Here is a 26,725-nt window from a genome sequence, read left to right as displayed (position 1 = left end):
ATATGACCAATCTAAATTATTTTTCAGATATCTATATGGTGAAGACTGGCTTATCACTCTTCCATGTGGCAAAAAAAAATATGCTCTCCAAGAAGCTCAAAAAGGCCATATTGGAAGTCTTTGTCCATGTAACTATTATTTTTAAAAGATCTAGCAGGATTTTAGTGACAGATAATGTGATTCAATATCAAAATATAGTTTAGTTATGCATTATAAAACTAGTCGGGCCTTGAAGAATTATGCGTTGTTAGGAATTTTTATCTTTTTAAAAATTTGTTGTTAAGACACCACCTGCATAAGATATTTTAGCAAAGACAAGCATGAAAGGGGCCAGGATCATAGAACTTGACCAATCTATATTGTGATCTTTCTCAAATGAAACTGTGACACATTATAATTTTGTCGTGTATATTAAATGATGGCATACCCTTTGCTATTCTGTATGGTCGAAAGTTTTTCATCTGTAGAGAAGGAAGAATTCCTTCACCATCGATAAAGTAACTGTTAAGAAAACAGCATCCAGAATGGCGATTTGCAGAAGAATAACGAAAATAGGGAGAGCACACACAATGCACAAAACAGAGATTTATGTGGTTCACCTCTAACATGGAAGCTACGTCCATAGCCGAGCAGCAGAACAGATTTCACTATTTTCTCTAGAAATGTTACAAACCCTCATAACCTTATCTCAAATATATAAGAAAACCCTAACCCCAGAAAATACACAAATGCCCCTAGCCCAAAAAATGCCAAAAACCTGAGCCTGACCAAAACATAACACATGGGTCAAAAGTACTCATTTCAAAGATCTCGACGAGCCCAACACAACTCTAGCCATAGGCTTGGAGCCCCGCCATTTTTCTGCATTCTGAGATCGTTTCGAAGCCGAAACAGTCCTTCAAAGGTCTCAACTGCACTTTCTGGACCAAATCAGGCTTCATCAACAACAACCTCATGATTGGATTCTTGGGTCATCATTACACTCCCATCCCTATTGACGAAGTTGAAACTACTCTCCCATGTGGCCATCTGACGGTAGCAATACCTATGACGAAGGAATTCCTCTTTTGCCATGGGCGAAGGGAAACTCGGCCCATGTAGGAGAAAGTTTTCCTCTCCAAAATAGGTTATTACACAAGGGTTGGTGGTAAGATCACCCTAGGATGACCTAGATAGGTCACTGGTTCTTATCTTTTTTTTTTTATAAGAGCATTTCATTAACGTGGGAACAACGTTTCCGAAACATCCGCAAACAACAAAGGGGGGGATGAAAGGGGGAGGGATTGAGATCCCTCTGCCTGACTTGCTTCCGAACAGAAGGCCGAGTATTAACCCTCTCTGCAATCTGTGCAACGATCAAAGGCAATCCACGGAACACTTGTTTTCGAGGTGCCCTTACATAGCTCCTATATGGAATCAAGCTGGGTTACAACATCTTTTTGGGAATGGTTCTTATCAAATGATGGAAAGAAATATCTAAGCTAATTATGTAAATTCATTTGGTGGATAGGTGCAACTTTTTGAGATTCCCCTAGATTAAATCACATATGATGAGACCGACGTTTTCCTTCCAAAAAATTCTTTATAATTCCCTTAATATTGGACTAGGCGTATAGCCAAAACTAAATCCATTATCGGCTCTATCTTGTTGTAAGGGAAATAAAAAGAAAGGAAATCAAATCAAATCCTTATCAAAATGAATTTTGTAATCAATACGAAGTTGATTGTGTAAATAACTCAAAAACATTTCAAATCTTAATTTTTTTATTTTTAATTTTTAATTTTACTCCTTGTTGCAGATAGAATGAACGGAAGTGAAAGAAATTGATTGATAAGGAAAAAAAATCAAGAAAAGTTCTGTAAATATGATTTTGACCCTGCTCAAAACTCTTACCATATTTGATCATTATTTTCAAATGTAATTTAATTTTTCTTTTCAAATCAAGTGGATTTTTGGTTGCAAACTAAAGTAAAATTTGGTAATCAGATTAGGAATATTTTGGAATTAATTAAACAATATAATGCTAACTAATGATTATGAATTTTTTTAATTTATTATTGATTTGATTTCACTTCCCTTCCATTTATTTCTATTGCAACTAGATGGAGCCTACTTAATTTGCAATCAAGTCCCTTTAATTTGAAAAAAAATTATTACCAAATATAATAAGATTTTAAAGTAATTCACATAATACTTTAAAAAAAAAAAAAAAAATTCCCTTCTTTTATTTTACTTGCAACCAGATGGGTGAAGGAATTGGCTGCTGCCCGGGTTGCAGTTATGTTCCTACTACCCCAATTGTAGGCATCGATTTATAATAAAAAATGGTATTTTAAAAAAACTAAAACCCAAGAGGGTATTTTATAAACTCAAAGGATAATAGATTATTCTAAATTTGTGCCTACGACTGGAGCCACAGGAACATGTCTGTAACCCAGGTTGCAGCCAAATTTTTTCCACCAGATGGAGCTTCCCTCCTAATAGGGTATTCTACTTTTAGAAAAATAAATGTTGCTATCCAATGCAACGGATTCTACTTTTGGAAATTTGAAATGCAATGGAAGTGGAAGATACCAATAAGAGGATGGCTGAAAAGAATTTTATGTTCCTCCATGCATGGGTTGCGTATCCTATTTTTCAACTGAGATGAACCCAAATCCGAAGTAGTTGATATGGTTGGGGGGGAGGGGGTCAACGCTTCATCAGCCATGGATATGGAACCTTGGCTCTATCTATCCTACCACATCCAACGTGGAAAGGGTAGCAATTTTGTCACATGCGTGTTATAGGGTTACATCACCTGCCCACGAAGTGAAGTAAAGCATGACCCATCCAGTTTGCCCAGAGAGAGAGAGAGAGAGAGAGAGAGAGGAGAGAGAGAGTTTGCCCAGACAGAGAGAGAGAGAGAGAGAGAGAGAGAAGCAGCCATGCATGGGTCATGGTTATGACTCCATGACCCATCAAGTGTCACGGAGTGCGGGCTTTGCTTGCTATAAACCCAACTAAATAAACACAGTCCCCATCAGCAGTTCAGCACTCAACAGTCAGACTTCTAACTTCTAAGCTGATCATCAGTTGCAGAGAACCATGGTTTTCAGCAAATGGGTTTTTTCTCTGATATTCATCTTTCACTTGTTTGGTACAATACCCACTCTCTCAACTTCTTCCTTGACAGCCAAAGAACTTGCCGATATTTCTGCGAATTTTCTTAGCCAGGCCAAAAGACAAGAGCTTGTGGATTATATGGTAGGTATTAGGAGGAAAATACATGAGAACCCAGAACTTGGATATGAAGAATTTGAGACCAGTAAGCTTATCAGAGCCGAGCTTGATAAGATGGGCATTCCTTACAAATACCCACTTGCAGCTACCGGCGTTCTTGGCTATATTGGCACCGGTAGATCACCCTTCGTCGGACTAAGAGCAGATATGGATGCTCTTGCTATGCCGGTCAGTATCAGACTTACTCAAACCCCACCCCCCCCCCCCCCAAAAAAAAAAAAAGAACTCTCCATATTCTTTGACTAGTGTATAAAAGTTGGATTGGATTAGCCTAATATGGGATAAGCTAAAGAGCTTAATTTAATGTGTTCCAGCTTTTGCGTATGGTCAAGTACCTAACAACCATTTACTAGGGGTTTACTGTGATGATATAGGAACGTGTGGAGTGGGAACATAAGAGTAAAGTCCCTGGAAAGATGCACGCTTGTGGGCATGATGCTCATGTTGCCATCCTTCTTGGCGCAGCAAAACTTCTTCAAGAGTATCGGGTTAATTTGCAGGTTTGTGAGCTTCTTTTCTCATTGAATCCACTAATCATCTTTATATTCTATTCATCTGCAACTATTGCAGCAGTAAGTACACCATTAAGCATGCTTAATTTTCTGCTAAATCTCAAGCCTCAACTATTCTGTTGTTCTATTTGTCTAATATCTTTGGCATGAGAGAACTTATTTCTGAAAGAAAATAATGCTTGTATTGTAATATTTTCCATATTTTTACTCCCCTGTTATTTACTTTTCTTCTGCAATGTGGATAATGTCAATGCTATTTTGTGATTTGAACAGGGAACTGTTGTTCTATTTTTCCAACCAGCTGAGGAAGGTGGTGGTGGAGCAAAGAAAATGATTGAGGATGGAGCATTGGAGAAAGTTGATGCTATCTTTGGGCTCCATGTAAACAAGGATGTTCCTGTTGGTTCAGTGGGTTTCAGGTCTGGCCCTACAATGGCTGGAAGTGGCGTCTTTGAGGCAGTAATAAGTGGAAAAGGGGGTCATGTAGCCATCCCTCATAATACTATTGACCCAATTTTAGCAGCCTCTAATGTGATTTCTAGCTTGCAGCATCTTGTTTCTCGTGAAACTGATCCTCTGGATTCAAAGGTATGGTTTTGTCTCTTTTAATGTTGCAGATTTTCTTTTCTAAACTGAAATACAAGAATAGTGTAGCTTATTGGGTTCCACGCAGAACGCGAAGCTGGATGTAAGAATCCTGCATTGGATTTAATTAGCCCGATATGGAGACTTATAGGTACTTGGGTACCAACCCACCAATCTTCCCCTCCACACGGGAGCAACCATGATCCTCTAACACGAAGAATTTAAACATGGTTCAGCTCGAATGCCTACATCCACTTGAGAGAATCAGAGATTTTCTACTAAACCTGAAAAACTCTCTACACCATTCTCCACCTCACAAAGTGATCTCCCTTTGCTTGTGTTTAAGCTTTTCACCACAAAGACAATATATATGTAACCCAACCCAACTACAAATTCAAACTCAATTATAATGCGGATCATTAGGGAATACAAGACGCTGAACCCTAACAGTTCTTTTGATTAAACTAAAGCAACCGATGTTATTCAAGAGGAACCTCCTACCCTCTTTTGCTGCAATATAGCCTTAGACCTGTCTTTCTATCCCTATGTATTTCTGAAACTCCCCTGTTTTTGAGTGTTTAGAAAGTGATACCAAAAAGGCTCATGGACTAAATAACAGAGTCCATGCAGAAATATTTCTCTAAGGTGCCTAGTAAACATTTTGCCCTCTAATTATTTCTGTTTCATATGAACTTGTTCATGATATGGCCTGCAGGTAGTTACAGTTGCAAAGTTTCAAGGAGGTAGCGCATACAATGTTATTCCAGATTCTGTAACAATTGGTGGCACATTCCGAGCTTTTTCGAAAGAAAGCTTTATGCAACTCAAGCAAAGAATTGAGGAGGTATATATAGATATATCAATGAAATGTGCACATTGATCATAAACAGCTTATGATCATGCTGACTAGTGCTTTTAACATGCAAGTGACACAGGTTATCAAGGGAGGAGCTGCAGTACATAGGTGCAGTGCAAGGGTTGATTTCCATGAAGACAAGAAGCCCTTCTATCCAGTGACTGTAAACAGTGAAGACTTGCATGAACACTTCCAGAAGGTAGCAGGAGATATGCTTGGTGTGCACAACCTGGAAGTGAGACCACCAGTAATGGGAGCAGAGGACTTTGCATTCTTCTCTGAGGTCATACCTGGGTACTACTTCTTCCTTGGGATGAAGAATGAGACAAAGGGATTTCTTGCAAATAATCACTCCCCTTATTTCACAGTCAATGAAGATGCATTTCCTTATGGTGCAGCACTACATGCATCTTTGGCTACAAGTTACCTTCTTGAGCTCCAACCCAAGTCTCAATTGGGAGAAGGAAAGGTGAATGATGAATTATGAGGTGATTCTTACAGTAACAGTGGTTATGCAAGCGGCTGTTTTCTGTGCAGTTGCTTCCCATGGTACTGAGTTTTGGTGCCATGAACCTGCAGCAGCTAAAGATAATACCTGTATCAATAATTAAACTGGTCTGTCTATTTGTATAAATGGATGACAAGTAAACCAACAAGAAGGAGCAATAAGAAACAGGTCCATTATAAATATCTATTGGTTTGGAACTTGATTTGGGCAGTGTTTAATTGTTGTTTCTGTGAGATGAAGGTCCCCCACCCAGTTTGACACTAGTGAAATGCTTTCTTCCCTATTTCTCTTTCAATGGATACTTGCAGTTTGGAGATGCAAACAATCATGTATCAATAGTACTATAGTAGTTTATGTTATATATGGCCAAATAAAAATTTATGATAGTTCATATAAGGGCAGAGGAGTAGTGATTGGCTTACCCACAATTGAACTAATGAGAGGGAAAAACATCTACTGGTATCTATGTTAATAAGAGGTGGGAAACCATTATCATGAACAGTTATCCTAATACCTCCTTTGATTATTTTTATGAAAAGATAAAAGGTTCTCTGAGCCGTCAGGGGAGGGTACATGAGCACCCTCTCTCTCTGTCTTACTCCTCATATGAATAACTTTGCTGCCTTTCTATGTATAAAACCATTTCGTTGCAACTCATTGGTGTGCCTCTATTCCGCTTGCTCAGAGAACCATCTCCCTTATGAAAACTACCTTTAGATACCTCTTTTGTGCATTTGGTGATCAGCACGGTTGAGGCAATCTCTCATGAAAGGAAGAAACATAACACAACAGTTGAATTTCAAGTTTAACCCTTAATGCAGAATAAGAAGCAGGGCCTTAAACCAAGAATTAATTGAAGCATTGAATGTTACCATTTAGGAAGAGAACGTACAAGAAACTTAAGTAAGATGGGTGTTTTTTCATTTGGAATTTTGGATTGGAATTTAGGAGGAAGCTCAAGGATTGGTTAATTTCAATTGGTAAACTTTCATATTGTAGGTACACCCAAGGAAGTTTTCATGCACTAATTACCTATATTGCCACATGGAAGGATGATTTGATAAATCCAACCTTTAATTTAATAAGGAGGATATGTTCTAAATTGGCCACAGGTCAGTTTTCACAGCAAAACTTGATCATTTACCCCAATATATTGATATCTTGTAAGTAAATGGATTAAGTAGATTAAAGGAATAAGGGTTGAAATTTAGATTACTATATTAACTGAATTATATAATTAAGTGAAGTTATATTTCATTCCCACCTAGATGGTTAAATGGGTTAGGGAGGTTATTTTTGTTCAGAAATATAAGATGAGATCCTATCTCCAACCAATAAATTAAGAAAAGCTTCATTTGGTGAAGCAAATGGGAAAAACATTTCCCCATTCTCTATTGAAATTCATTGAGTTCATTATACACAATTTGAGCATACTTAGAACGATATAGAAAAAGGTTTAATCTTGTTTTTACTAAAAATCCTTTCTATTATGCTTGTGCACACAAGAAATTGGTGTAATGGTGGCACTTTGGGTGGAGCTATCGTGGCACTATTTAAAAACACCGTCTTACATGAAGATATAACGATTGAACAAAAAAGGTATCTAAGGGAAGTAAGATGTCATTTTTGTGCTATTGGAATTGGTTTTGAAATTTAACGAGTGGTCAGTCCAGAAGTCACCTTAATTGCTTATCCAGTACTAAGATGCACATGTGGCCCTTGCACCTGCTTGGGGGCCAATGAAAGGATGTGCAGGGGCATCCAACAGGAAGGACAGGGTTGTCATTTGCCCTCCCCCTCCCCCTTTGTGTAGGTGCAGGGGAACACGACCGGACAACGTTCTCTTCTCCATATTTTTACATGAAGAAATGGAAAATTCCATATGGCTCATATAAGAGGCCCTTCTTTTGTGGGCTGTAGAAAAAGAGCAAAAACAATAACAGGATGCAAAAGATGTACAATAATGATTAAGTTTCTCTTTCATAAAAAGAAAATGGCAAAACAAGGTATATCACATGGACCTGAAATTTTGTGGATCGGATTTGAATAACCCCTGATAATATGTCAAGTTTTAGTCAAAATAGAATTGAACAAATGGCAAAACGACGTTCTAAAAGTTCAATAGAGAAATGAAATTTTTTCCAAAAAGATATGGATAGCTGGAAATAGAAATTAATATTTCAATACATAGAAGGGTATATAATAAAAATTTAATTCTGAAATTTGATATATGATCAATCTAGACCATTTTAAAAAAAAAAAAAAAATCCATTCAATTAGGACCATCATATCGCTCTTCCAAGTGGCAAAACACGTTGTTAGTATAGAAATTTCGTTCTTCTTTTATGGGTCATAGAAAAAAAAGGGAAAATGAAAAATAACAACATAATGCAAAAAAATGTGTAAATGGATGAAGTTTTTGCAGTCCAGTACGTCTAAAGAGTTTCTCTAGAATGGCACACATGGAGCTAATCTTTTGTGGATGGGTGAACTCAAAAGTCTCTTGTTTATGTCAAGTTTCAGCCAAAATAGAGTGGCTTAAGTGACAAAAGTATTAAAAGCCAATGGATAAATGTATTTTTTTAAAATGAAAAAATCAACAATTGAAAATAGAAGTGACTATTTCAATAAATGCATAATATATGGTTGAATCTAAGTCTGAAATTTGACATATGATCAATCTAAGCTATTTTCTAAATATCTGTACGGTGAGGATGGACACATCACTCTTCCATGCAGATAAAAAAGTGTTCGTCTAGAAATAATCTCTTCTTCTCTCAAATTAGAAAAATCTTTTGCGACACAATCCTTCTATTTGCATGATATTGTCCTCTTCTGTCCAATGGGCCTCAAAGTTTTAAAACACGTCATACCAAGTAGAGGAGGCTACTCTTTATCAATAGCTCAGGATCTCCCTTCCTAATCGATGTGAGATTAAATTTGCATCCCTTCACCGATCTCCCAAATCCTCTAGTATTAAGCCATCTCTTGGTGGGGATACCTCACCGATCTTTTAGGTAGGCCGATACTAAACCGTATTCATAAGGCGTTACAAAAATATTCATGGAAACTAATTCATAATCCATTGTTGTTTTTTTTTTTCTGAGGTAAAAATTCATAATCTATTGTTCAGCGACCTGCCAGCATAACCCAAATATCTAGTTACATTGAGTTTCAGAATTTGTATACATGTTAGCCACATCAATTTATTGGGTTCATCTCACTTTCAAACTTAAGTTTGATATTGAGATGAACTCATGAACCCAAATCTGAAATAGTTGACGTGGTTAGGAGGTCAACGCTTCTTCAGCCTTGGATATGGAGCCTTGGCTCTATCTAATCCTACCACTTCCAACGTGGAAAGTTGGAAAGCATTAGCAATTTTGTCACATGCGTGTTATATAGTTACATCAGCTGCCCACGAAGTGAAGTGAAGTGAAGCATGAGTGCATGATCCATCCAGTTTGCCGAGAGAGAGAGAGTCTGGAAGGAATGACAGAAGCAGCCATGGGTCATGGCTATGAACCCATCAAGTGTCACGGAGTGCGTGTCTTGGCTGCTATAAACCCCACAAACTAAACACACAGTCCATCAGCAGTTCAGCACTCAACGGTCAGACTTCTAACTTCTAAGCTGATCATCAGTTGCAGAGAACCATGGTTTTCAGCAAATGGGTTTTGTCTCTGATATTCATCTTTCACTTGTTTGGTACAATACCCACTCTCTCAAGTTCTTCCTTGACGGCCAAAGAGCAGGCCGATATTTCTGTGAATTTTCTTAGCCAGGCCAAAAGACAAGAGCTTGTGGATTATATGGTAGGTATTAGGAGGAAAATACACGAGAACCCAGAACTTGGGTATGAAGAAATTGAGACCAGTGAGCTTGTCAGAGCCGAGCTTGATAAGATGGGTATCCCTTACAAATTTCCACTTGCAGTTACCGGTGTCCTTGGCTACATTGGCACCGGTAGACCACCCTTCGTCGGACTAAGAGCAGATATGGATGCTCTTGCTATGCCGGTCAGTATCATACTTACTTAAAAACAAGTTTTTTTTTTTCCCTCTATATTATTTGAAGAGTTACTATTGTTAGGTTTGGGTAATACCTTTGAGTCCGAATCAGCTACCCACATGGGGACGGGTGGGGACAGATCTGACCCCTTTATGGGGCATGGGTCCCACACCCCGATGGAGGGTTCAGATTTGTCCCCACCCATCCCCATGTGGGTAGCAAATTTGAACTCAATAACTTTTTCACTATAAATTCGGTATGTGCAAGATCAACAAGTTCATATATTAAAAAAGAGAAACAATCACACAAGAAACAAGAGATTTATGTGGTTTGATAATGCGAATCTTTGTCCCCTCCAGTTTCCTGCCCAGCCCAGTTCCCCCAGTGCCTGTAATAAGGGGGCGCAATGACCACCCTACCCTTGACCGAACACTCTCCAGTCTTCTACTTGAAGACTCTTCACCTACCATTTAAATGGACAATCCAAACTAAACTATTGGACCAACCCATCAACAATTATATGGTTCTACAAGATGAGGTCAAATGCATTTGTAGGCTTGATAATTGATTATTTTTGTGCTCTGTATGGTTAAGTTTTAAATACTTTTCTAATGGGTTTTAGTCAGTGGGAGTTTTGTTCTGTAATTTTGCTTAATTGGACTTTACTATGATGAAATAGGAAAGTGTGGAGTGGGAACATAAGAGTAAAGTCCCTGGAAAGATGCACGCTTGTGGGCATGATGCTCATGTTGCCATCCTTCTTGGTGCAGCTAAACTTCTTCAAGAGTACCGCGATAATTTGCAGGTTTGAGAGCATCTTTTGTCATTGAATCCACTAATTGTCTTTATCTTCTATTCATCTGCAACTCTTGCAGCAGTAACTATTCCATTAAGCCTGTTTAATTTTCGGCTAAACCTCAAGCCTCAACTATTCTGTTGTTCTATTTTCCTGAGATTGGCATGGGAGAACTTATTTCTGAAAGAAAATCATGCTTGTGTTGTAACATTTCCAATGTTTTTACTCCCCTATTATGTACTTTTCTTTTGCAATGTGGGTAATGTCATTGCTATTTTGTGATTTGAACAGGGAACTGTGGTTCTTTTTTTCCAACCAGCTGAGGAAGGTGGTGGTGGAGCAAAGAAAATGATTGAGGATGGAGCATTGGAGAAAGTTGATGCTATCTTTGGGCTCCATGTAAACAAGGATGTTCCTGTTGGTTCAGTGGGTTTCAGGTCTGGCCCTACAATGGCTGGAAGTGGCAGGTTTGAGGCAGTAATAAGTGGAAGAGGGGGTCATGCAGCCATCCCTCATAATACAATTGACCCAATTTTAGCAGCTTCTAATGCGATTTCTAGCTTGCAGCATCTTGTTTCTCGTGAAACTGATCCTCTGGATTCAAAAGTACGGTTTTTCTTTTCTCTTTTAATGTTGCAGATTTTCTTTTTCTAAACTCAATTCATGAATAGTTTAGCTTTTGTTGTTCTTTTGATTCAAGTGAAGCAACCGATATAGCCTTAGCCCTGTCTTTCTGTCCCTATGTATTTCTCAATTGTTATTTCACATCTTATCTCATTTGGGGTTACTTTTACAAAATTCATTCAAATGTTGAAACTCCCCTGTTTGAGTGTTTCTGTGGTTTAGAAATTGATACCTACAAGACCCATGAAGAAATATTTCTCTAAGGTACCTAGTAAACATTTTCCCTCTAATTATTTCTGTTTCATATGAACTTGTTCATGATATACCTGCAGGTAGTTACAGTTGCAAAGTTTCAAGGAGGTACCACGTTCAATGTTATTCCAGATGCTGTAACAATTGGTGGCACATTCCGAGCTTTTTCGAAGGAAAGCTTTATGCATCTCAAACAGAGAATTGAAGAGGTATATATAGATAATATCAATGAAATGTGCACATTGATCATAAAAAGCTTATAATCATGATGAGTACTAATGCTTTTAAAATGCAAGTGATTTAGGTTATCAAGGGACAAGCTGCAGTATATAGGTGCAGTGCAAAGGTTAATTTCCTTGAAGACAAGAAGCCCTTCTACCCAGTGACTGTAAACAGTGAAGACTTGCATGAGCACTTCCAGAAGGTGGCAGGAGATATGCTTGGTGTGCACAATATGGTAGTGAGACCACCGGCAATGGGAGCAGAGGATTTTGCATTCTTCTCTGAGGTCATACCTGGGTACTACTTCTTCCTTGGGATGAAGAATGAGACAAAGGGACCTCTTGCAAATAATCACTCCCCTTATTTCACAGTCAATGAAGATGCATTTCCTTATGGTGCAGCACTACATGCATCTTTGGCTACGAGTTACCTTCTTGAGCTCCAACCCAAGTCTCAGTTGGGAGAAGGAAAGATCAATGATGAACTATGAGGTGATTCTTAATTACAGAATCAGTGGTTATGCAAGCAGCTGTTTTCTGTGCAGTTACTTCCCATGGTACTGAGTTTTGGTGCCATGAACCTCCAGCAGCTAAAGATAATACCTGTATCAATAATTAAACTGGTCCGTGTATTTGTATAAATGGATGACAAGTACACCAATAAGAAGGAGCAATAAGAAACAGGTCCATTATAAATATCTATGTTAAAACAAACACCAAACAAAACACGAAACAAAAATGAAAACAGAGCAAGATGACATAGAGATTTAACGTGGTTCACACACTAATATGGTGTGCTACGTCCATGGGCGAAGTGGAAGATGTTTCATTATGTAAATCAGAGAAAGTTACAATGGAGATCTCTAAAGAAGACCAAAAAATGGCGCTGCTGCTCTCTCCCAGAAACCCTAAATCGAAAACCCCAAATCTCACTAACTTTACAACAAAGTGGATAAAGAATATAAATACTCCTCCATCTATCGCCCAAGTCCTCCGCTACTATCACAGATCTCATAAAAAGTTCCATTCGGGTGGTCACCAAAAATGTCGGAGCGGGTCATTCTTCGAAACAAGTACAAGAATTCGAGACATACATAACATCTATTAGTTTGGAGCTTGGGCAGTGTTTAAGTGTTGACTCAGTGAGATGATGGTCCCCCACTCAGTTTGACACTAGTGCATTGCTTTCTTCCTTATTTCTCTTTCAATGGATACTTGCAGGTTGGAGATGCAAACAATCATGCATCAATAGTAATTTATGTTATATATGGCCAAACAAAAATTATGCTAGTTCATATAAGGGCAGAGTAGTAGTGATTGGCTTACCCACAAGTGAACTAATGAGAGGAAAAAGCATCTAGTGGTATCTATGTCAACAACAGGTGGGCAACCATTATCATGAACAGTAATCCTAATACCTCTTTTGATAATCATTATGAAAAGATAAAAGGTTCTCTGAGCCGTCAGGGGAGGGTACATGAGCACATTCTCTCTATCTCTGTCCTCATATATGAATAACTTTGCTGCCTTTCGATGTATAAAACCATTCGTCACAACTCATTGGTGTGCTCCTCTAATCCGCTTGCTCAAAGAACCCTTTCCCTTATGAAAACTATCCTTAGATACCTCTTTTGTGCATTTGGTCAGCACGGTTGAGGCAATCTTTCATGAAAGGAAGAAACATAACACAACAGTTGAATTTCAAGTTTAGACTTGGGAGGGGGGGGGGATGTTTGAGGGATTGAAAATTTCACCCTTAATGCAGAATAAGAAGAAGGACCTTAAACCAAGAATTGAAACATTGAATGTTACCATTTAGGAAGAGAAGATACAAGAAACATAAATAAGATGAGTGTTTTTTCATTTGAAATTTTGGATTGGAATTTAGGAGGGAGGTCAAGGATTTTTATGGATGTGAGACCCATTTGTGAGTTTGACGGTTAATTGTTGTCCTCAGATTAATTTCAATTGGTAAAGTTTCATATTGTAGGTACACCCATGGAAGTTTTCATGCATTAATTACCTATATTGCCACATGGAAGGATGATTTGATAAATCCAACCTTTCATTTAAAGAAGGATATGTTCTAAATTGGCAACAGGTCAGTTTTCACAGCAAAACTTGATCATTTACCCCAATATATTGATATCTTGCAAGTAAATGGATTAAGTAGCTATTACCAAAAAAAAAAGAAAAAAGGATTAAATAGCATATTAGGGATTAAGGGCTGAATTTAGATTAATATATTAACTGAATTATATATTTAAGTAAAGTTACATATCATTCCCACCTAGATGGATAAATGGGTTAGAGAGGTTGTTTTTGTTCTGAAATATAAGACGAGATCCTATCTCCAACCAACTTAAGAAAAGCTTTATTTGGTGAAGCAAATGGGAAAAATATTTCCGCATTCTCTACTGAAATTCATTGAGTTCATTTAAGGACAATTTGAGAATACTTAGAATGATGCAGAAAAAAGGTTTAATCTTCTTTTTACTAAAAATCCTTTCTATTATGCTTGCGCACTACAAGAAAATGGTGCAATGACGGCACTTTGGGTGGAGCTATTGCGGCACTATTTAAAAACACCGTCATAAATGAAGCTATAGCGAATGCACAAAAAAGGTATCTAAGGGTACTAAGATGTCATATATCTGCTAGAATATGGTTTTGAAATTTAATGAGTGGTCAGTCCAAAAGTCACCTTAATTGCTTATCCAGTACTAAGATGCACATGTGACCCTTGCACCTGCTTGGGGGCCAATGAAAGGATGTGCAGGGGCATCCAACAGGAAGGACAGGGTTGTCATTCCCCCCCCCCCTCCTCTTTTATATGGGCGCAGGGGAACACGACTGGGCAGCTTTCTCTTCTCCATATTTTTATATGAAGAAATGGTAAATACCATATGGGTCACATAGGAGGCCCTTCTTTTGTGGGCTGTAGAAAGAAAGCAAAAATAACGTCAGGATTAAAAAAATGTACAATAATGATTAAGTTTCTCTAGTCCTTTCTCTAGCCCATCAAGATCTAAGAGAGTTATTCTAGATGGGTACAATAATCTGCCACAAGGTATATCACATGGACCTGAAATTTTGTGGATCGATGGATCTGAATAACCCTGGATAATTATATGTCAAGTTTTAGTCAAATTAGAGTTGGACAAATGGCAAAACAATGTTCTAAACATTCAATGGAGAAATAAAAATAAATGGTTGGTTGAAAGTAGGATGGGAAATGCTAAAACATCAAGGGCTGTATGATTGAAATAATTTGTTTTTGAAATTTAATGGATTGCTAGTCCAAACTTCACCTTTCCAATCCAATGCTAGGACCTACAACTCTTAGTATCTTTATCCTTGAAGAAATATCAAATACTAGGTTGACCACCACACAAGAGACCTATCTTTTATGGGCCATAGGAAAAAAAAAAAAAAAAAAAAAGAAGAAAGAAAAATAACAACATGAAGCAAAAAAAATGTATAAATAGATGAAGTTTTTGTAGTCTAGTACGTCTAAAGAGTTTCTTTAGAATGGCACAAATATCTTCCACATGGAAGATTGCATGAAGCAAATCTTATGTGGATGGGTGACCTCAAATGTCTCTTGTTTATGTCAAGTTTCAGCCAAAATAGAGTGGTTTAAGTGAAAAAAAAATATTAAATTCCAATGGATAAATGTATTCTTTTATGGAAAAAAAAAAATCAACAATTGAAAATAGAAGTGACAATTTCAATACATAGATGACAAATTGTTGAATCTAAATCTGAAATTTGACATATGACATATGACATATGACCAATCTAAACTATTTTCAAATATCCATACGGTGAAGATTGGCACATCACTCTTCCAAGAAGAACAGAAGGTGTTCGTCTTGGAAGACTCTCTTGTTGTGCCAAACTAGAAAAATCTTTTGCCTATAAGAATATATGTTTTCTTATAGCAAAGTATTGACGAAAAACAAATTCATAATCCATTGTTTTATATTTTTGGGGTAAGAATTCATAATCTATTGTTCAGCAACCAGCCAGCACAATCCAAATATCTAGCTAAATTGAGTTTCAGAATTTGTATAGATGTTATATATCCACATCAACTCTAAGTTTGAAAGTGAGATGAACCCAAATATTCTGAAATAGTTGACGTGGTTGGGGGGGGGGGGGTCAAAGCCTCATCAGCCATGGATATGGAACCTTGGCTCTATCTATCCTACCACATCCAACGTGGAAAGTGTAGCAATTTTGTCACATGCGTGTCATGGGGTTACATCACCTGCCCACGAACTGAAGTGAAGCATGACCCATCCAGTTTGCCAAGAAAGAGAGACAGAGAGAGAGAGAGAGAGGGAATGACAGAAGCAGCCATGCATGGGTCATGGCTATGAATCCATGACCCATTAAGTGTCACGGAGGGCGTGCCTTGCTTGCTATAAACCTCACAAACTAAAAACATAGTTCAATCAGCAGTTCAGCACTCAACAGTGAGTCTGCTGAGTTCTAAGCTGATCAGTTGCAGAGAACCATGGTTTTCAGCAAATGGGTTTTTTCTCTAATATTCATCTTTCACTTGTTTGGTACAATACCCACTCTCTCAAGTTCTTCCTTGACAGCCAAAGAACTTGCTGATATTTCTGTGAATTTTCTTAGCCATGCCAAAAAACAAGAGCTTGTGGATTATATGGTAGGTATTAGGAGAAAAATACATGAGAACCCAGAACTTGGATATGAAGAATTTGAGACCAGTAAGCTTATCAGAGCCGAGCTTGGTAAGATGGGCGTTCCTTACAAATACCCACTTGCAGTTACCGGCGTTCTTGGCTATATTGGTACCGGTAGACCACCCTTCGTAGGACTAAGAGCAGATATGGATGCTCTTGCCATGCCGGTCAGTAATCAGTATCATACTTACTAAAAATTTTTTTTTTCCCTCTATTTTCTTTGAAGAGTTATTATTGTTAGGGGTGGGTAACAACTTTCTCATTACAAATTCAATATGTGCAAGATCAACAAGTTTATATATATATATAAAAGACAAACAATTACACAAGAAACAAGAGATTTATGTGGTTCGATAATGCTCTACCTATATCCACAGAGTGATTCAATCTTCTATTGAAAACAAGAGAATAAAATAATATACAACCTTGCAATTTGTTTTCCAAATCCCAATCCCTTGTACACCTTTTCTAGCTTCTCTTTTCTCACTTGATCACTCAGTCACCTCTTTTCACTCTTCTACCTTCTTGTTTTCTCTCTCTTAATAGAAAACCCATTAACTCTCTCTCCTCTATTTTGTTGGGCAAGATTTTCATTTTCTCTCTCCTTAGAGGATATCCATTGCACGCTTCTTTTAAAGTTCCTCTTGGAAGACTCCACTTTGCTTAATGTCTTCAACCATCAACCACTTCCACTTAGTTGAAAGACCCAACATTGTGGAAGACTTTTCACCTCTTATGGACAATCCAAACTAGACCATTGGACCAACCCATCAATCAGTGTAGATAAAAGCCACCAAACCCAACAATTATATGGTTCTACAAGATGAGGTCAAATGCATTTGTGGGCTTGATAATTGATTATTTTGTGCTCTGTATGGTTAAGTTTTGAATATTTTTCTAATGGGTTTAAGTCATTAGGAGTTTTGTTCTGTGATTTTGCTTAATTGGGCTTTACTGTAATGAAATAGGAAAGTGTGGAGTGGGAACATAAGAGTAAAGTCCCTGGAAAGATGCACGCTTGTGGGCATGATGCTCATGTTGCCATCCTTCTTGGCGCAGCTAAGCTGCTTCAAGAGTACCGCGATAATTTGCAGGTTTGTGAGCTTCTTTTGTCATTGAATCTACTAATTATCTTTATCTTCTATTCATCTGCAACTATTACAGCAGTAAGTACACCATTAAGCATGTTTAATTCTCTGCTGAACCTCGAACCTCAACTATTTTGTTGTTCTATTTGTCTAAGATATTCACCATAAGAACTTATTTCTGAAAGAAAATCATACTTTGCTTTTGATAACTTCCAAAATGATGGGTGATTATTGTATGCAATGTGGGTAATGTCAATGCAATTTTGTGATTTGAACAGGGAACTGTTGTTCTTTTTTTCCAACCAGCTGAGGAAGGTGGTGGTGGAGCAAAGAAAATGATTGAAGATGGAGCATTGGAGAAAGTTGATGCAATCTTTGGGCTCCATGTAAACAAGGATGTACCTGTTGGTTCAGTGGGTTTCAGGTCTGGATCTACAATGGCTGGAAGTGGCTTCTTTGAGGCAGTAATAAGTGGAAGAGGGGGTCATGCAGCCATGCCTCATAATACAATTGACCCAATTTTAGCAGCTTCTAATGTGATTTCTAGCTTGCAGCATCTTGTTTCTCGTGAAACTGATCCTCTGGATTCAAAAGTATGGTTTTGTCTCTTTTAATGTTACAGATTTTCTTTTTTTCTAAACTCAAATTCTTGAATAGTTTAGCTTTTGTTGTTCTTTTCATTAAAGTAAAGTAACCAATATACCCTTAGCCCTGTATTTATATCCCTTTATTTCTCAGTTGAAACTCCCCTGTTTGAGTATCACTGTGGTTTAGAAATTGATACCTACAAGATCCATGAAGAAATATTTCTTTGAGGTACCTAGTAAACATTTTCCCTCTACTTATTTCTGTTTCATATGAACTTAATTTGTTCATGATATACCTGTAGGTAGTTACAGTTGCAAAGTTTCAAGGAGGTAGCGCGTTCAATGTTATTCCAGATGCTGTAACAATTGGTGGCACATTCCGAGCTTTTTCGAAAGAAAGTTTTATGCATCTCAAGCAGAGAATTGAAGAGGTATATATAGATAATATCAATGAAATGTGAACATTGATCATAAACAGCTTATGATCATGATGAGTACTAATGCTTTTAAAATGCAAGTGATATAGGTTATCAAGGGACAAGCTGCAGTATATAGGTGCAGTGCAAAGGTTAATTTCCTTGAAGACAAGAAGCCCTTCTACCCAGTAACTGTAAACAGTGAAGACTTGCATGAGCACTTCCAGAAAGTAGCGGGGGATATGCTTGGTGTTCACAACATGGTAGTGAGACCACCAGCAATGGGAGCAGAGGACTTTGCATTCTTCTCTGAGGTCATACCTGGATACTACTTCTTCCTTGGGATGAAGAATGAGACAAAGGGACCTCTTGCAAATAGTCATTCCCCTTATTTCACAGTGAATGAAGATGCATTTTCTTATGGTGCAGCACTACATGCATCTTTGGCTACAAGTTACCTTCTTGAGCTCCAACCCAAGTCTCAGTTGGGAGAAGGAAAGGTCAATGATGAACTATGAGGTGTGATTCTTATAGTATCAGTGGTTTGCTGTGCAATTGCTTCTCTTGGTACCGAGTTTTGGTTCCCATGCACCTGCAGCAGCTAAAGATAATACCTGTATCAATAAAACTGATCTGTGTATTTGTGTAAATGAATGACAAGTACACCAATAAGAAACAGGTCCATTACAAATATCTATGAAGTGTTGACTCTGAGAGAGGAAGGTCCCCCACCCAGTTTGACCCTAGTGAAATGGCTTTGTTTTCTTCTACCAAAAAAATAAAGAAATGGCTTTGTTTTTTGATAGGTTGTACAACAGCTGAATATACCACTAAAAAAAATAAATTAAATGTCAAGAATGGGATTCGAACCCATGCCCTTTCGGACCAGTACCTGAAACTGGCGCCTTAGACCAACTCGGCCATCTTGACTTGTTTATATTGAAATTACATGGGAATGTACTCATTGTAAGCAGTCTTATCCCTGTTTTCACAGAGAAGCTGTTTCTAGACTCAAATTCACGATCACTTGCAGGTTGAAGATGTAAACAACCACGCATAAATAGTAGTGTGTGTTACATATAGCCAAACAAAATTTATGCTAGCTTCATATATTGGCAGATGAGTAGTGATTGGCTCACTCACAGGTGCCAAAAAAAAAAAAAAAAAACCCGACACATCTAGTGGTATCTATGTCAATAACAGGTTGCAACCAATATCATGAACATTAATTCTAGATACTTCTTTTGATGAGAATTATAAAGAAAAGATAAAAGGCTCTCTGAGCCATGAGGGGAGGGTACACAAGCACCCTCTCTATCTATCTATCTCTCCTCCTCATATGAAGTGACTTTGCTGCCTTATCATGTATGAAACCGTTCCATCACAACTCATTGGTGCACTCTTCTATTCAGCTTGCTCAAAGAACCCTCTCCCTTATGACAACAATCCTTGGATACGTCTTTTGTGCATTTGGTCTGCACCGTTGAAGCAATCCTTTTCATGAAAGAAAGAAACGTGTTACTACAGTTGAATTTCAAGTTTGGACATTGGGGGTGTAGTGGAATGGGAATGGGAATGGGAATGGGAATGGGGGTGGGGGGGGGGGGGGAGACGTTTGGGGAATTGAAATCGGACGAAATTTTGCGTTTCTGATACAAGGCTAGCAGCTAAGGAAACGGGATCTTAAAGGGTATTTTAAAAAATACTAAAATCTAGGAGGATATTTATAAACCCAAAGGGGGAAGTGAATTATTCCATTTCATTGAGTGTTACCTTTTAGGAAGAGAAGATAAAAGAAACATATTGTACGATAATTGGGCTTTAAGAGAGAAAGGATTCGTTTGGCTGTGGACCCATTTGCGAGTTCAACGGTTAATCGTTATCCTCAGATTAAATTCAATATGTAAAGTTTCTTATTGTAGGTCCACCCATGGAAGTTTCATGCACTAACTACCTAAATTGCCACATGGATGTATGATTTGATAAATCCAACCTTGAATAAGAAGGACACGTTCTAAATTGGCCACATGTTAGTTTTTACAGCAAAACTCAATCATTTACCCCCATATATTGATATCTTGTAATGGATTAACTAGATTAAGAGATGAGATTTAGATTACTATATTAATTGAAGGGCAAGTGATTGTTGTGTGGTCATGTAGCACCTGTACTAATGCGGGACCAATTAGAGCATGTGTAAGGGGACATGTCTAAATAGGGTATTTTATTTCATTGGGGTTAAACGATAATTTCACATGATCCCGTGTCTGGGCCTAAGAATCACGCAACCAGTTAGCAATCTTTTTTTTCCTTAATTGAATTATATATTTAATTGAAGTTACATATCATTCCCACCTAGACGGATAAATGGGTAAATAGGGAGAATATCTTTGTTCTGATATATAAGATGAGATCCTATCTCCAACCAACTTAAGATAACCCCCATTTGGTGAAGCAAGTGGGAAAAACATTTCCCAATTCTCTCTTGAAATTATTGAGTTCATTATACACAATTTGAGCATACTTTGAAAGATAATTCATGTTATTTGTACTAGGAATCCTTTCTATTATGCTTATCACATTTCAATATATATATATATATATATAGATTAATAATTGTCAGACTGACCATTGGATAGATTTAGAATCCCCTTGATAGATTATCACGATTTATATCACTTGCATGTTGAACCATACATGAGTTTGCATTCTTCTAATATCTGATGGGTCTAAATTTTGTGGACGCAGGAGATCTATATATGGTCCAAAATTAGACTTTGAAAATCAATTAAAAAGTCAATCATTTGAAAGATTGATTAAAAATAGGGCAGCGAATGGAATCCTTCGCAAAAAATGATGGGGGTATGGGAAGAGGATGCCACACGTCCAGCTCATATATAGGGGGCCCTATGTGAGAAGGATGGCCAATGGTTGGTTGAAAGTAGGATGTGAAATGCTCGAGATTTGGTTTTGAAATTTAACGAGTGGCTAGTCCAAAAGCAACCTAGCTTGCTTATCCATTGTTAAGATCCACAACGATTAGTATTTTTCATGGGAAGAAGAATGTTGCGTCGTGTGGCTCAGAAGAACATTATTTACAAAAAGATAAAAAAAAAACAAGGTGGTAGAATATCAAAATACAGTTTATCAATTAGTAGATATTAAACAACGTATTGGTTAGGTATTCATTGTAAAACCAATCTACCCTTGATGACTTATACATTGTTAAGAACTGTTATCTTATTAAAAATTCTTTGTCAAGGCATCAATTGCATAAGATATTTTGGTGAAAGACAAGCACGAACGGGTCAGAATCATACAACTTGACTTATCTAACTTCATCTTTCACAAATATAAATTATTTCAGGTAGTTTTCCTTCATCCACGATGAATGAGATATTCTTTCACCGTGACCATTAATTAATTAAAAATGTAATGGGTGTCTTAAATGAAGGAGAGGTATTTTCATCCTTCAACAAGTAAGGGAAGTTTCAATTAATTAAAGGTCAGATCTTGGGTTTAATTACCTTCTTCTATGATAGAACAAAAATGTCTCCTTATAAATTTATCAAATTTGAATTGTCGTCTCATTGATGAGATATTTTTTAGCATTTTTTTATTTGTTAACCACCCTTAGATACTTGCAAGCATAAGAGAGCTTTTTGCCAAAGAAACATAATTAAAAAGACAAGTAGATTGAACCTTCATTACAAATAAAGGGTATAATCAGTGCAGGACGCTCCCACCACTAAGGGATCTGGGGTGAATCATAATATGCAACAAACTTAACATTGAGCCTTTATCACTGAGACTTCATTCCAATTTTAGGAAAAAAATGTTGCTAGTAATGTGTTATGTGCCTATGATCACTAGATTGGGTCAGCGTAGTATGAGATAAGTTAAAAGACATGATTTAATGTGTTCCAGCAACTCTGGAGTTTTTGATGTATCGATCAAATACCGAACATAATGCAGTACATGTACGTAAAAGATGCCAATAAAAGGATATCTACAAAAAAATTTTATCATCCATATCTCCTCCAATTCCCTGTCTGGCCTAGTTCCCCGGTGTCTCTAATAAGGGGGGTGGACCTCTCCCAAATAGAGTATTCGATCAAAGGTAGAGTGGTCATTGCACCCCCTTGTTAGAGGCACTGGGGAACTAAAGGGGATAAATAAATATTCGTGTATTGCTCTAGTGAAAATTATCCCTAATCCAAAGTAGAAGAGGTGGTTGGGGCCCAATGCCACGACGGCTTGGATAATATGGACATAGACCCTGTGGACCCAGAAAGCAACGTGGATGGGGCAGCAATTTTGTCACATGCGTTATGGTCCTCTTGGAGAGAGAGAGAGAGAGGCATGGATTATGGAAGGAATGACTGAAGCAGCCAACTCAGCCATGGCATGAATCCATGACTTCTAATCTTAAAGAGAGTCTACCAAAATAAAAATAAAAAATCTTAAAGAGATTCATATCTCTTTCTCTCGTTTGTTAGATTCCCCACAAACTACGTACCTCCATATATATATATATTCGTCGACTTCTAAGCTCAGTTGGAGAGAGAGAGAGAGAACCATGGCTTTCAGCAGATGGGTTTTTTCTCTAATATTTATCCTTCACTTATTTCAGACGATACTCACTTTCTCAAGTTCTTCCTTGACGGCCAAAGAACTTGCTGAAAGTTCTGTGAGTTATCTAAGCCATGCCAAAACACCAGAGTTTATGGATTGGATAGTAGGTGTTAGGAGGAAAATACATGAGTACCCAGAAATTGCTTACGAGGAATTTGAGACCAGTAAGCTTATCAGAGCTGAGCTTGATAAGATGGGCATCCCTTACAAACACCCATTTGCAGGTACCGGCGTCGTCGGCTATGTTGGCACCGGTAAAGCACCGTTCGTCGGGATTAGAGCAGATATGGACGCTCTTCCTATGCAGGTAATTAAGAATATTCAGACTGACTCACAAAGAAAAAATAAATAAATTCTTTTTTTCTCCATTTAGTTTCTTTGAAGAATTATTTAGTTTTGTTATGTGATTCTGCTTATATACTTGTGGGGTTCTACTACTGTGATGAAATAGGAAATTGTGGAGTGGGAGCATAAGAGTAAAGTCCCTGGGAAGATGCACGCTTGTGGGCACGATGGTCATGTTGCCATGCTTCTTGGTGCAGCTAAAATCCTTAATCAGTATCGTGATAATATTCAGGTTTTTTTTTTTTTTTTTTTTTTTTTTTTTTTTTCTTCCTGTTAATACGATAAATTAATACTTAATCCTTAGAACTTGACACCTTCATTTAATTGTCTTTTGTCTTATTTAAAAAAATATTTGATGTAACTTTTTAATGAGGGTAAATCTGTCATTTCACATAGGAGCTACATTAAATGTTATATATTAAATTATTTTTTTAACTTCCTAAAAACCCATTTTTATCCCTACTTAAGGACTGCATTAAATAGATTAAGGGACAAAAAAATAAAGTTTCAAATCTATTATCAAGATAAAATAATAGTTATAACTTATATCTATATGGGTTATGTCGTAATTATCAAGATAAATTAATGATTAATATTTAATTATTGGGAGAAAGAAAGCCATCCGGTTGCACCAAACATGTCACCCTTGCGCCCTGACACAGAGCCTTGTAAAATGGCCGCACACTCCTTTTCATTTTCGGGGTTACAGGGGTTGCAACGATCATTTCATGCGCCCTTGTGTCAAGAGCAGGGGCGGCATGCGTTATGTGATCGGGTAGTGTTCTCTTTCCTTTAATTATTTATTTGCTTAGAAATATACATTCAATAATTTGTATACCGGTAATTTTATTTGTATACTTAGGCTCCGTTTGTTTTGATATAAAATTTACTTAGAAAAATTTATATGTTGAAATGTTTTCTAATGTTGAAATTACAACAGGGAACTGTTGCTCTTTTTTTCCAACCAGCTGAGGAAGGTGGTGCAGGAGCAAAGAAAATGATTGAGGAAGGAGCATTGGAGAACGTTGTTGCTATCTTTGCACTCCATGTATCCACTGAAGTACCCGTTGGTTCAGTAGCTTCCAGGCCTGGCCTTATTAGGGCTGGGAGTGGCTTCTTTGAGGCAGTAATAACTGGAAAAGGGGGTCATGCAGCCATGCCTCACCATACAATTGACCCAATTTTAGCTGCCTCCAATGCAGTTGTTGGCTTGCAGCATCTCGTTTCTCGTGAAACTGATCCTCTAGATTCTCAAGTATGATTTTCTCCCCTTAATGTTTGAGAGATTTTCTTGTTTAATTCTATTGATCTCAAATGCAAGAATAGTTTAGCTTTTGTTTTTTTTCTCCCAACTAATCAGAATTATGTTTTAGTAATTTGGGTAAAACTCATCATTAAAAGGCTAGCCAAATCCTTAAGAAGTGGTACTAAAGCCAAGGTTGTGGCAAAGTCAAGACGTGCCAAACTAGTGTGACTCTTAGATAAAGTCAAAACAGATCTGATCTCTCCCGCATGAAGGGAGAGACGGGAAAGATCTTGATTGCTCCTACAGGGAGAGGGGGGATGGTAGAAATAATTATCCCACATCAATGTGAGTAGTTTAACCAACCCCCTCCCCTCTTTTTGCTAGGCTGGATCCTCCAGCTCCTGCCACGGCTCTCCTTGAGTCAAATTGGAGATTTATAGGTTCTTGGACACCACATTTTAGCACTTGAGTAGAATTCATCCTTAAAAACTAACCATAAAAAGTAACTCACATCTTTACTTCTGCCTTCCGTGTGAAGCCCCAACAAATTATTGGTGAGAAAAAAATGATAACCTTATTTTTACCTTTTTAGAGGATTATAAATCCTATAAACATTATGAACTTGTTCATGATTAACTGGCAGGTAGTTTCAGTTGCAAAGTTTCAAGGAGGTAGTGCATTCAATGTTATTCCAGATGCTGTAAAAATTGGTGGTACATTCCGAGCTCTTTCAAATGAAAGGTTTATGCAACTCAAGCAAAGAATTGAAGAGGTATTTATAAATGTATCAATGAAATGTGAACTTCGATCATACACAGCTTATGATGATATTGGTGATCACTAATGCTTTTAAAATGCAAGTACTGATACAGGTTATCAAAGGAGGAGCTGCAGTACATAGGTGCAGTGCAAAGGTTGATTTCCTTGAAGACAAGAAGCCCTTCTGTCCAGTGACTGTAAACAATGAAGACTTGCATGAGCACTTCTGGAAGGTTGCAGGGGATATGATTGGTGTGCAGAACTTGGAAATAATGAAACCTACGATGGGAGCAGAGGACTTTGCCTTCTTCTCTGAGATCATACCTGCATACAACTTCTTCCTTGGGATGAAAGATGAGAAAAAGGGACCTCTTGCAGCTAACCACAACCCTAATTTCACACTCAATGAAGATTCACTTCCTTATGGTGCAGCACTACAAGCATCTTTGGCAATGAGGTACCTTATTGAGTTCCAACCCAAGTCTCAGTTGGCAGAGGGAAAGGCTCATAATGAATTATGAGGTGATTCTTATAGTATCAGTGGTTTATGCAAGCACTGCTCTGTTTGAAGCTTGATTTGGGCAGTTTTAAGTGTGGACTCTGTGGGATGAAGGTTCCTGCAGGACACCCATTCGGACACCCATTGGGACACCATAACAGGATGCAAAAATGTACAAGAATGATTAGGTTTCTCTAGAGTCCGGATCCTCTCCAGCGTCTTTGAAGAGGATTCTTCTCCAATGGCGCTCTCCTAAGGCCACGTTTCATATCCATTCACGCTGATTTAACGCCATCAGATCTAGAGAGTTACTCTAAATGGGTACAATAATCTGCCACATAGCAAATCACATGGAACCTGTTAATATGTCAAGTTTTAGTCAAAATAGAGTTGCACAAATGGCAAAACAACGTTCTAAAAGTTCGATGGACAAATGTAACTTTTTTCCCAAAAAGATATGGATAGCTGGAAATACAAATGAATATTTCAATCTATACATAGGAGGGTATATTATATGATGTGGGTATGGAGTGTTAAAGCCCATCCTACTAGAAGGTCTTGGGTTCAAGTCTTCTGGTTCACACCTTCCCTCCCCCTCATAGAATAGGAGAGAGTAGGATCTTAAAAAAATAAGAAGGTATATGATAAAAATCTAATTCAGAAATTTGATGTATAATCTAGACCATTTTCTAAATAACCGTACGGTCAAGACCGTCATATCACTTTTTCAAGTGGCAAAATACGGGGTAAGTGTAGATATGCTCTCTTGTCTTGCCAAACTAGG

The 26,725-nt window shown here is 37.7% G+C and overlaps 4 protein-coding genes and 1 non-coding gene across 5 annotated transcripts; 4 read left to right on the top strand and 1 right to left on the bottom strand.

Annotated features, from left to right (window-relative positions):
• Window positions 1–3,086: 3,086 nt before the first annotated feature.
• LOC122655857 (IAA-amino acid hydrolase ILR1-like 4) lies at window positions 3,087–5,808 on the top strand. Its single transcript, XM_043850226.1, has 5 exons — window positions 3,087–3,451; window positions 3,658–3,783; window positions 4,069–4,383; window positions 5,096–5,224; window positions 5,316–5,808. Exons 1-5 carry the CDS (start codon window positions 3,089–3,091, stop codon window positions 5,721–5,723), a joined length of 1,341 nt encoding a protein of 446 aa, XP_043706161.1. The 5' UTR covers window positions 3,087–3,088; the 3' UTR covers window positions 5,724–5,808.
• Window positions 5,809–9,399: 3,591 nt separating this feature from the next.
• Window positions 9,400–12,207, top strand: LOC122655854 (IAA-amino acid hydrolase ILR1-like 4). The gene is made up of 5 exons (XM_043850223.1): window positions 9,400–9,763; window positions 10,435–10,560; window positions 10,843–11,157; window positions 11,508–11,636; window positions 11,732–12,207. The coding sequence occupies exons 1-5, from the start codon at window positions 9,401–9,403 to the stop codon at window positions 12,137–12,139; spliced, it is 1,341 nt and encodes a 446-aa protein (XP_043706158.1). The 5' UTR covers window position 9,400; the 3' UTR covers window positions 12,140–12,207.
• A 3,961-nt stretch (window positions 12,208–16,168) lies between these two features.
• On the top strand, window positions 16,169–18,997 carry LOC122655853 (IAA-amino acid hydrolase ILR1-like 4). The gene is made up of 5 exons (XM_043850222.1): window positions 16,169–16,533; window positions 17,335–17,460; window positions 17,733–18,047; window positions 18,344–18,472; window positions 18,568–18,997. Exons 1-5 carry the CDS (start codon window positions 16,171–16,173, stop codon window positions 18,973–18,975), a joined length of 1,341 nt encoding a protein of 446 aa, XP_043706157.1. The 5' UTR covers window positions 16,169–16,170; the 3' UTR covers window positions 18,976–18,997.
• A 309-nt stretch (window positions 18,998–19,306) lies between these two features.
• TRNAL-CAG lies at window positions 19,307–19,387 on the bottom strand. The gene has a single exon. It is a non-coding gene; the product is annotated as a tRNA-Leu (tRNA).
• A 3,615-nt stretch (window positions 19,388–23,002) lies between these two features.
• Window positions 23,003–26,006, top strand: LOC122655855 (IAA-amino acid hydrolase ILR1-like 1). Its single transcript, XM_043850224.1, has 5 exons — window positions 23,003–23,399; window positions 23,544–23,669; window positions 24,378–24,692; window positions 25,327–25,455; window positions 25,556–26,006. The coding sequence occupies exons 1-5, from the start codon at window positions 23,037–23,039 to the stop codon at window positions 25,961–25,963; spliced, it is 1,341 nt and encodes a 446-aa protein (XP_043706159.1). The 5' UTR covers window positions 23,003–23,036; the 3' UTR covers window positions 25,964–26,006.
• The last annotated feature ends 719 nt before the right edge of the window (window positions 26,007–26,725 follow it).

Source organism: Telopea speciosissima, chromosome 3 (assembly GCF_018873765.1).
Source record: "Telopea speciosissima isolate NSW1024214 ecotype Mountain lineage chromosome 3, Tspe_v1, whole genome shotgun sequence".
Lineage (NCBI taxonomy): Eukaryota > Viridiplantae > Streptophyta > Magnoliopsida > Proteales > Proteaceae > Telopea > Telopea speciosissima.
The sequence above is the reverse complement of the archived record's forward strand: the minus strand, read 5'-3'. Positions and strand labels throughout refer to the sequence as shown.

Bases quoted from the DNA above. Each gene is read 5' to 3' on its own strand.
- LOC122655854 (XM_043850223.1), top strand. From the start codon at position 9,401: ATGGTTTTCAGCAAATGGGTTTTGTCTCTGATATTCATCTTTCACTTG. The intron at 9,764-10,434 runs GTCAGTATCATA...ATGATGAAATAG, and splicing joins TGGATGCTCTTGCTATGCCG to GAAAGTGTGGAGTGGGAACA. The intron at 10,561-10,842 runs GTTTGAGAGCAT...TGATTTGAACAG, and splicing joins AGTACCGCGATAATTTGCAG to GGAACTGTGGTTCTTTTTTT.
- LOC122655855 (XM_043850224.1), top strand. From the start codon at position 23,037: ATGGCTTTCAGCAGATGGGTTTTTTCTCTAATATTTATCCTTCACTTA. The intron at 23,670-24,377 runs GTTTTTTTTTTT...AAATTACAACAG, and splicing joins AGTATCGTGATAATATTCAG to GGAACTGTTGCTCTTTTTTT. The intron at 25,456-25,555 runs GTATTTATAAAT...GTACTGATACAG, and splicing joins TCAAGCAAAGAATTGAAGAG to GTTATCAAAGGAGGAGCTGC.
- LOC122655857 (XM_043850226.1), top strand. From the start codon at position 3,089: ATGGTTTTCAGCAAATGGGTTTTTTCTCTGATATTCATCTTTCACTTG. The intron at 4,384-5,095 runs GTATGGTTTTGT...TATGGCCTGCAG, and splicing joins CTGATCCTCTGGATTCAAAG to GTAGTTACAGTTGCAAAGTT. The intron at 5,225-5,315 runs GTATATATAGAT...CAAGTGACACAG, and splicing joins TCAAGCAAAGAATTGAGGAG to GTTATCAAGGGAGGAGCTGC.
- LOC122655853 (XM_043850222.1), top strand. From the start codon at position 16,171: ATGGTTTTCAGCAAATGGGTTTTTTCTCTAATATTCATCTTTCACTTG. The intron at 17,461-17,732 runs GTTTGTGAGCTT...TGATTTGAACAG, and splicing joins AGTACCGCGATAATTTGCAG to GGAACTGTTGTTCTTTTTTT. The intron at 18,048-18,343 runs GTATGGTTTTGT...ATATACCTGTAG, and splicing joins CTGATCCTCTGGATTCAAAA to GTAGTTACAGTTGCAAAGTT.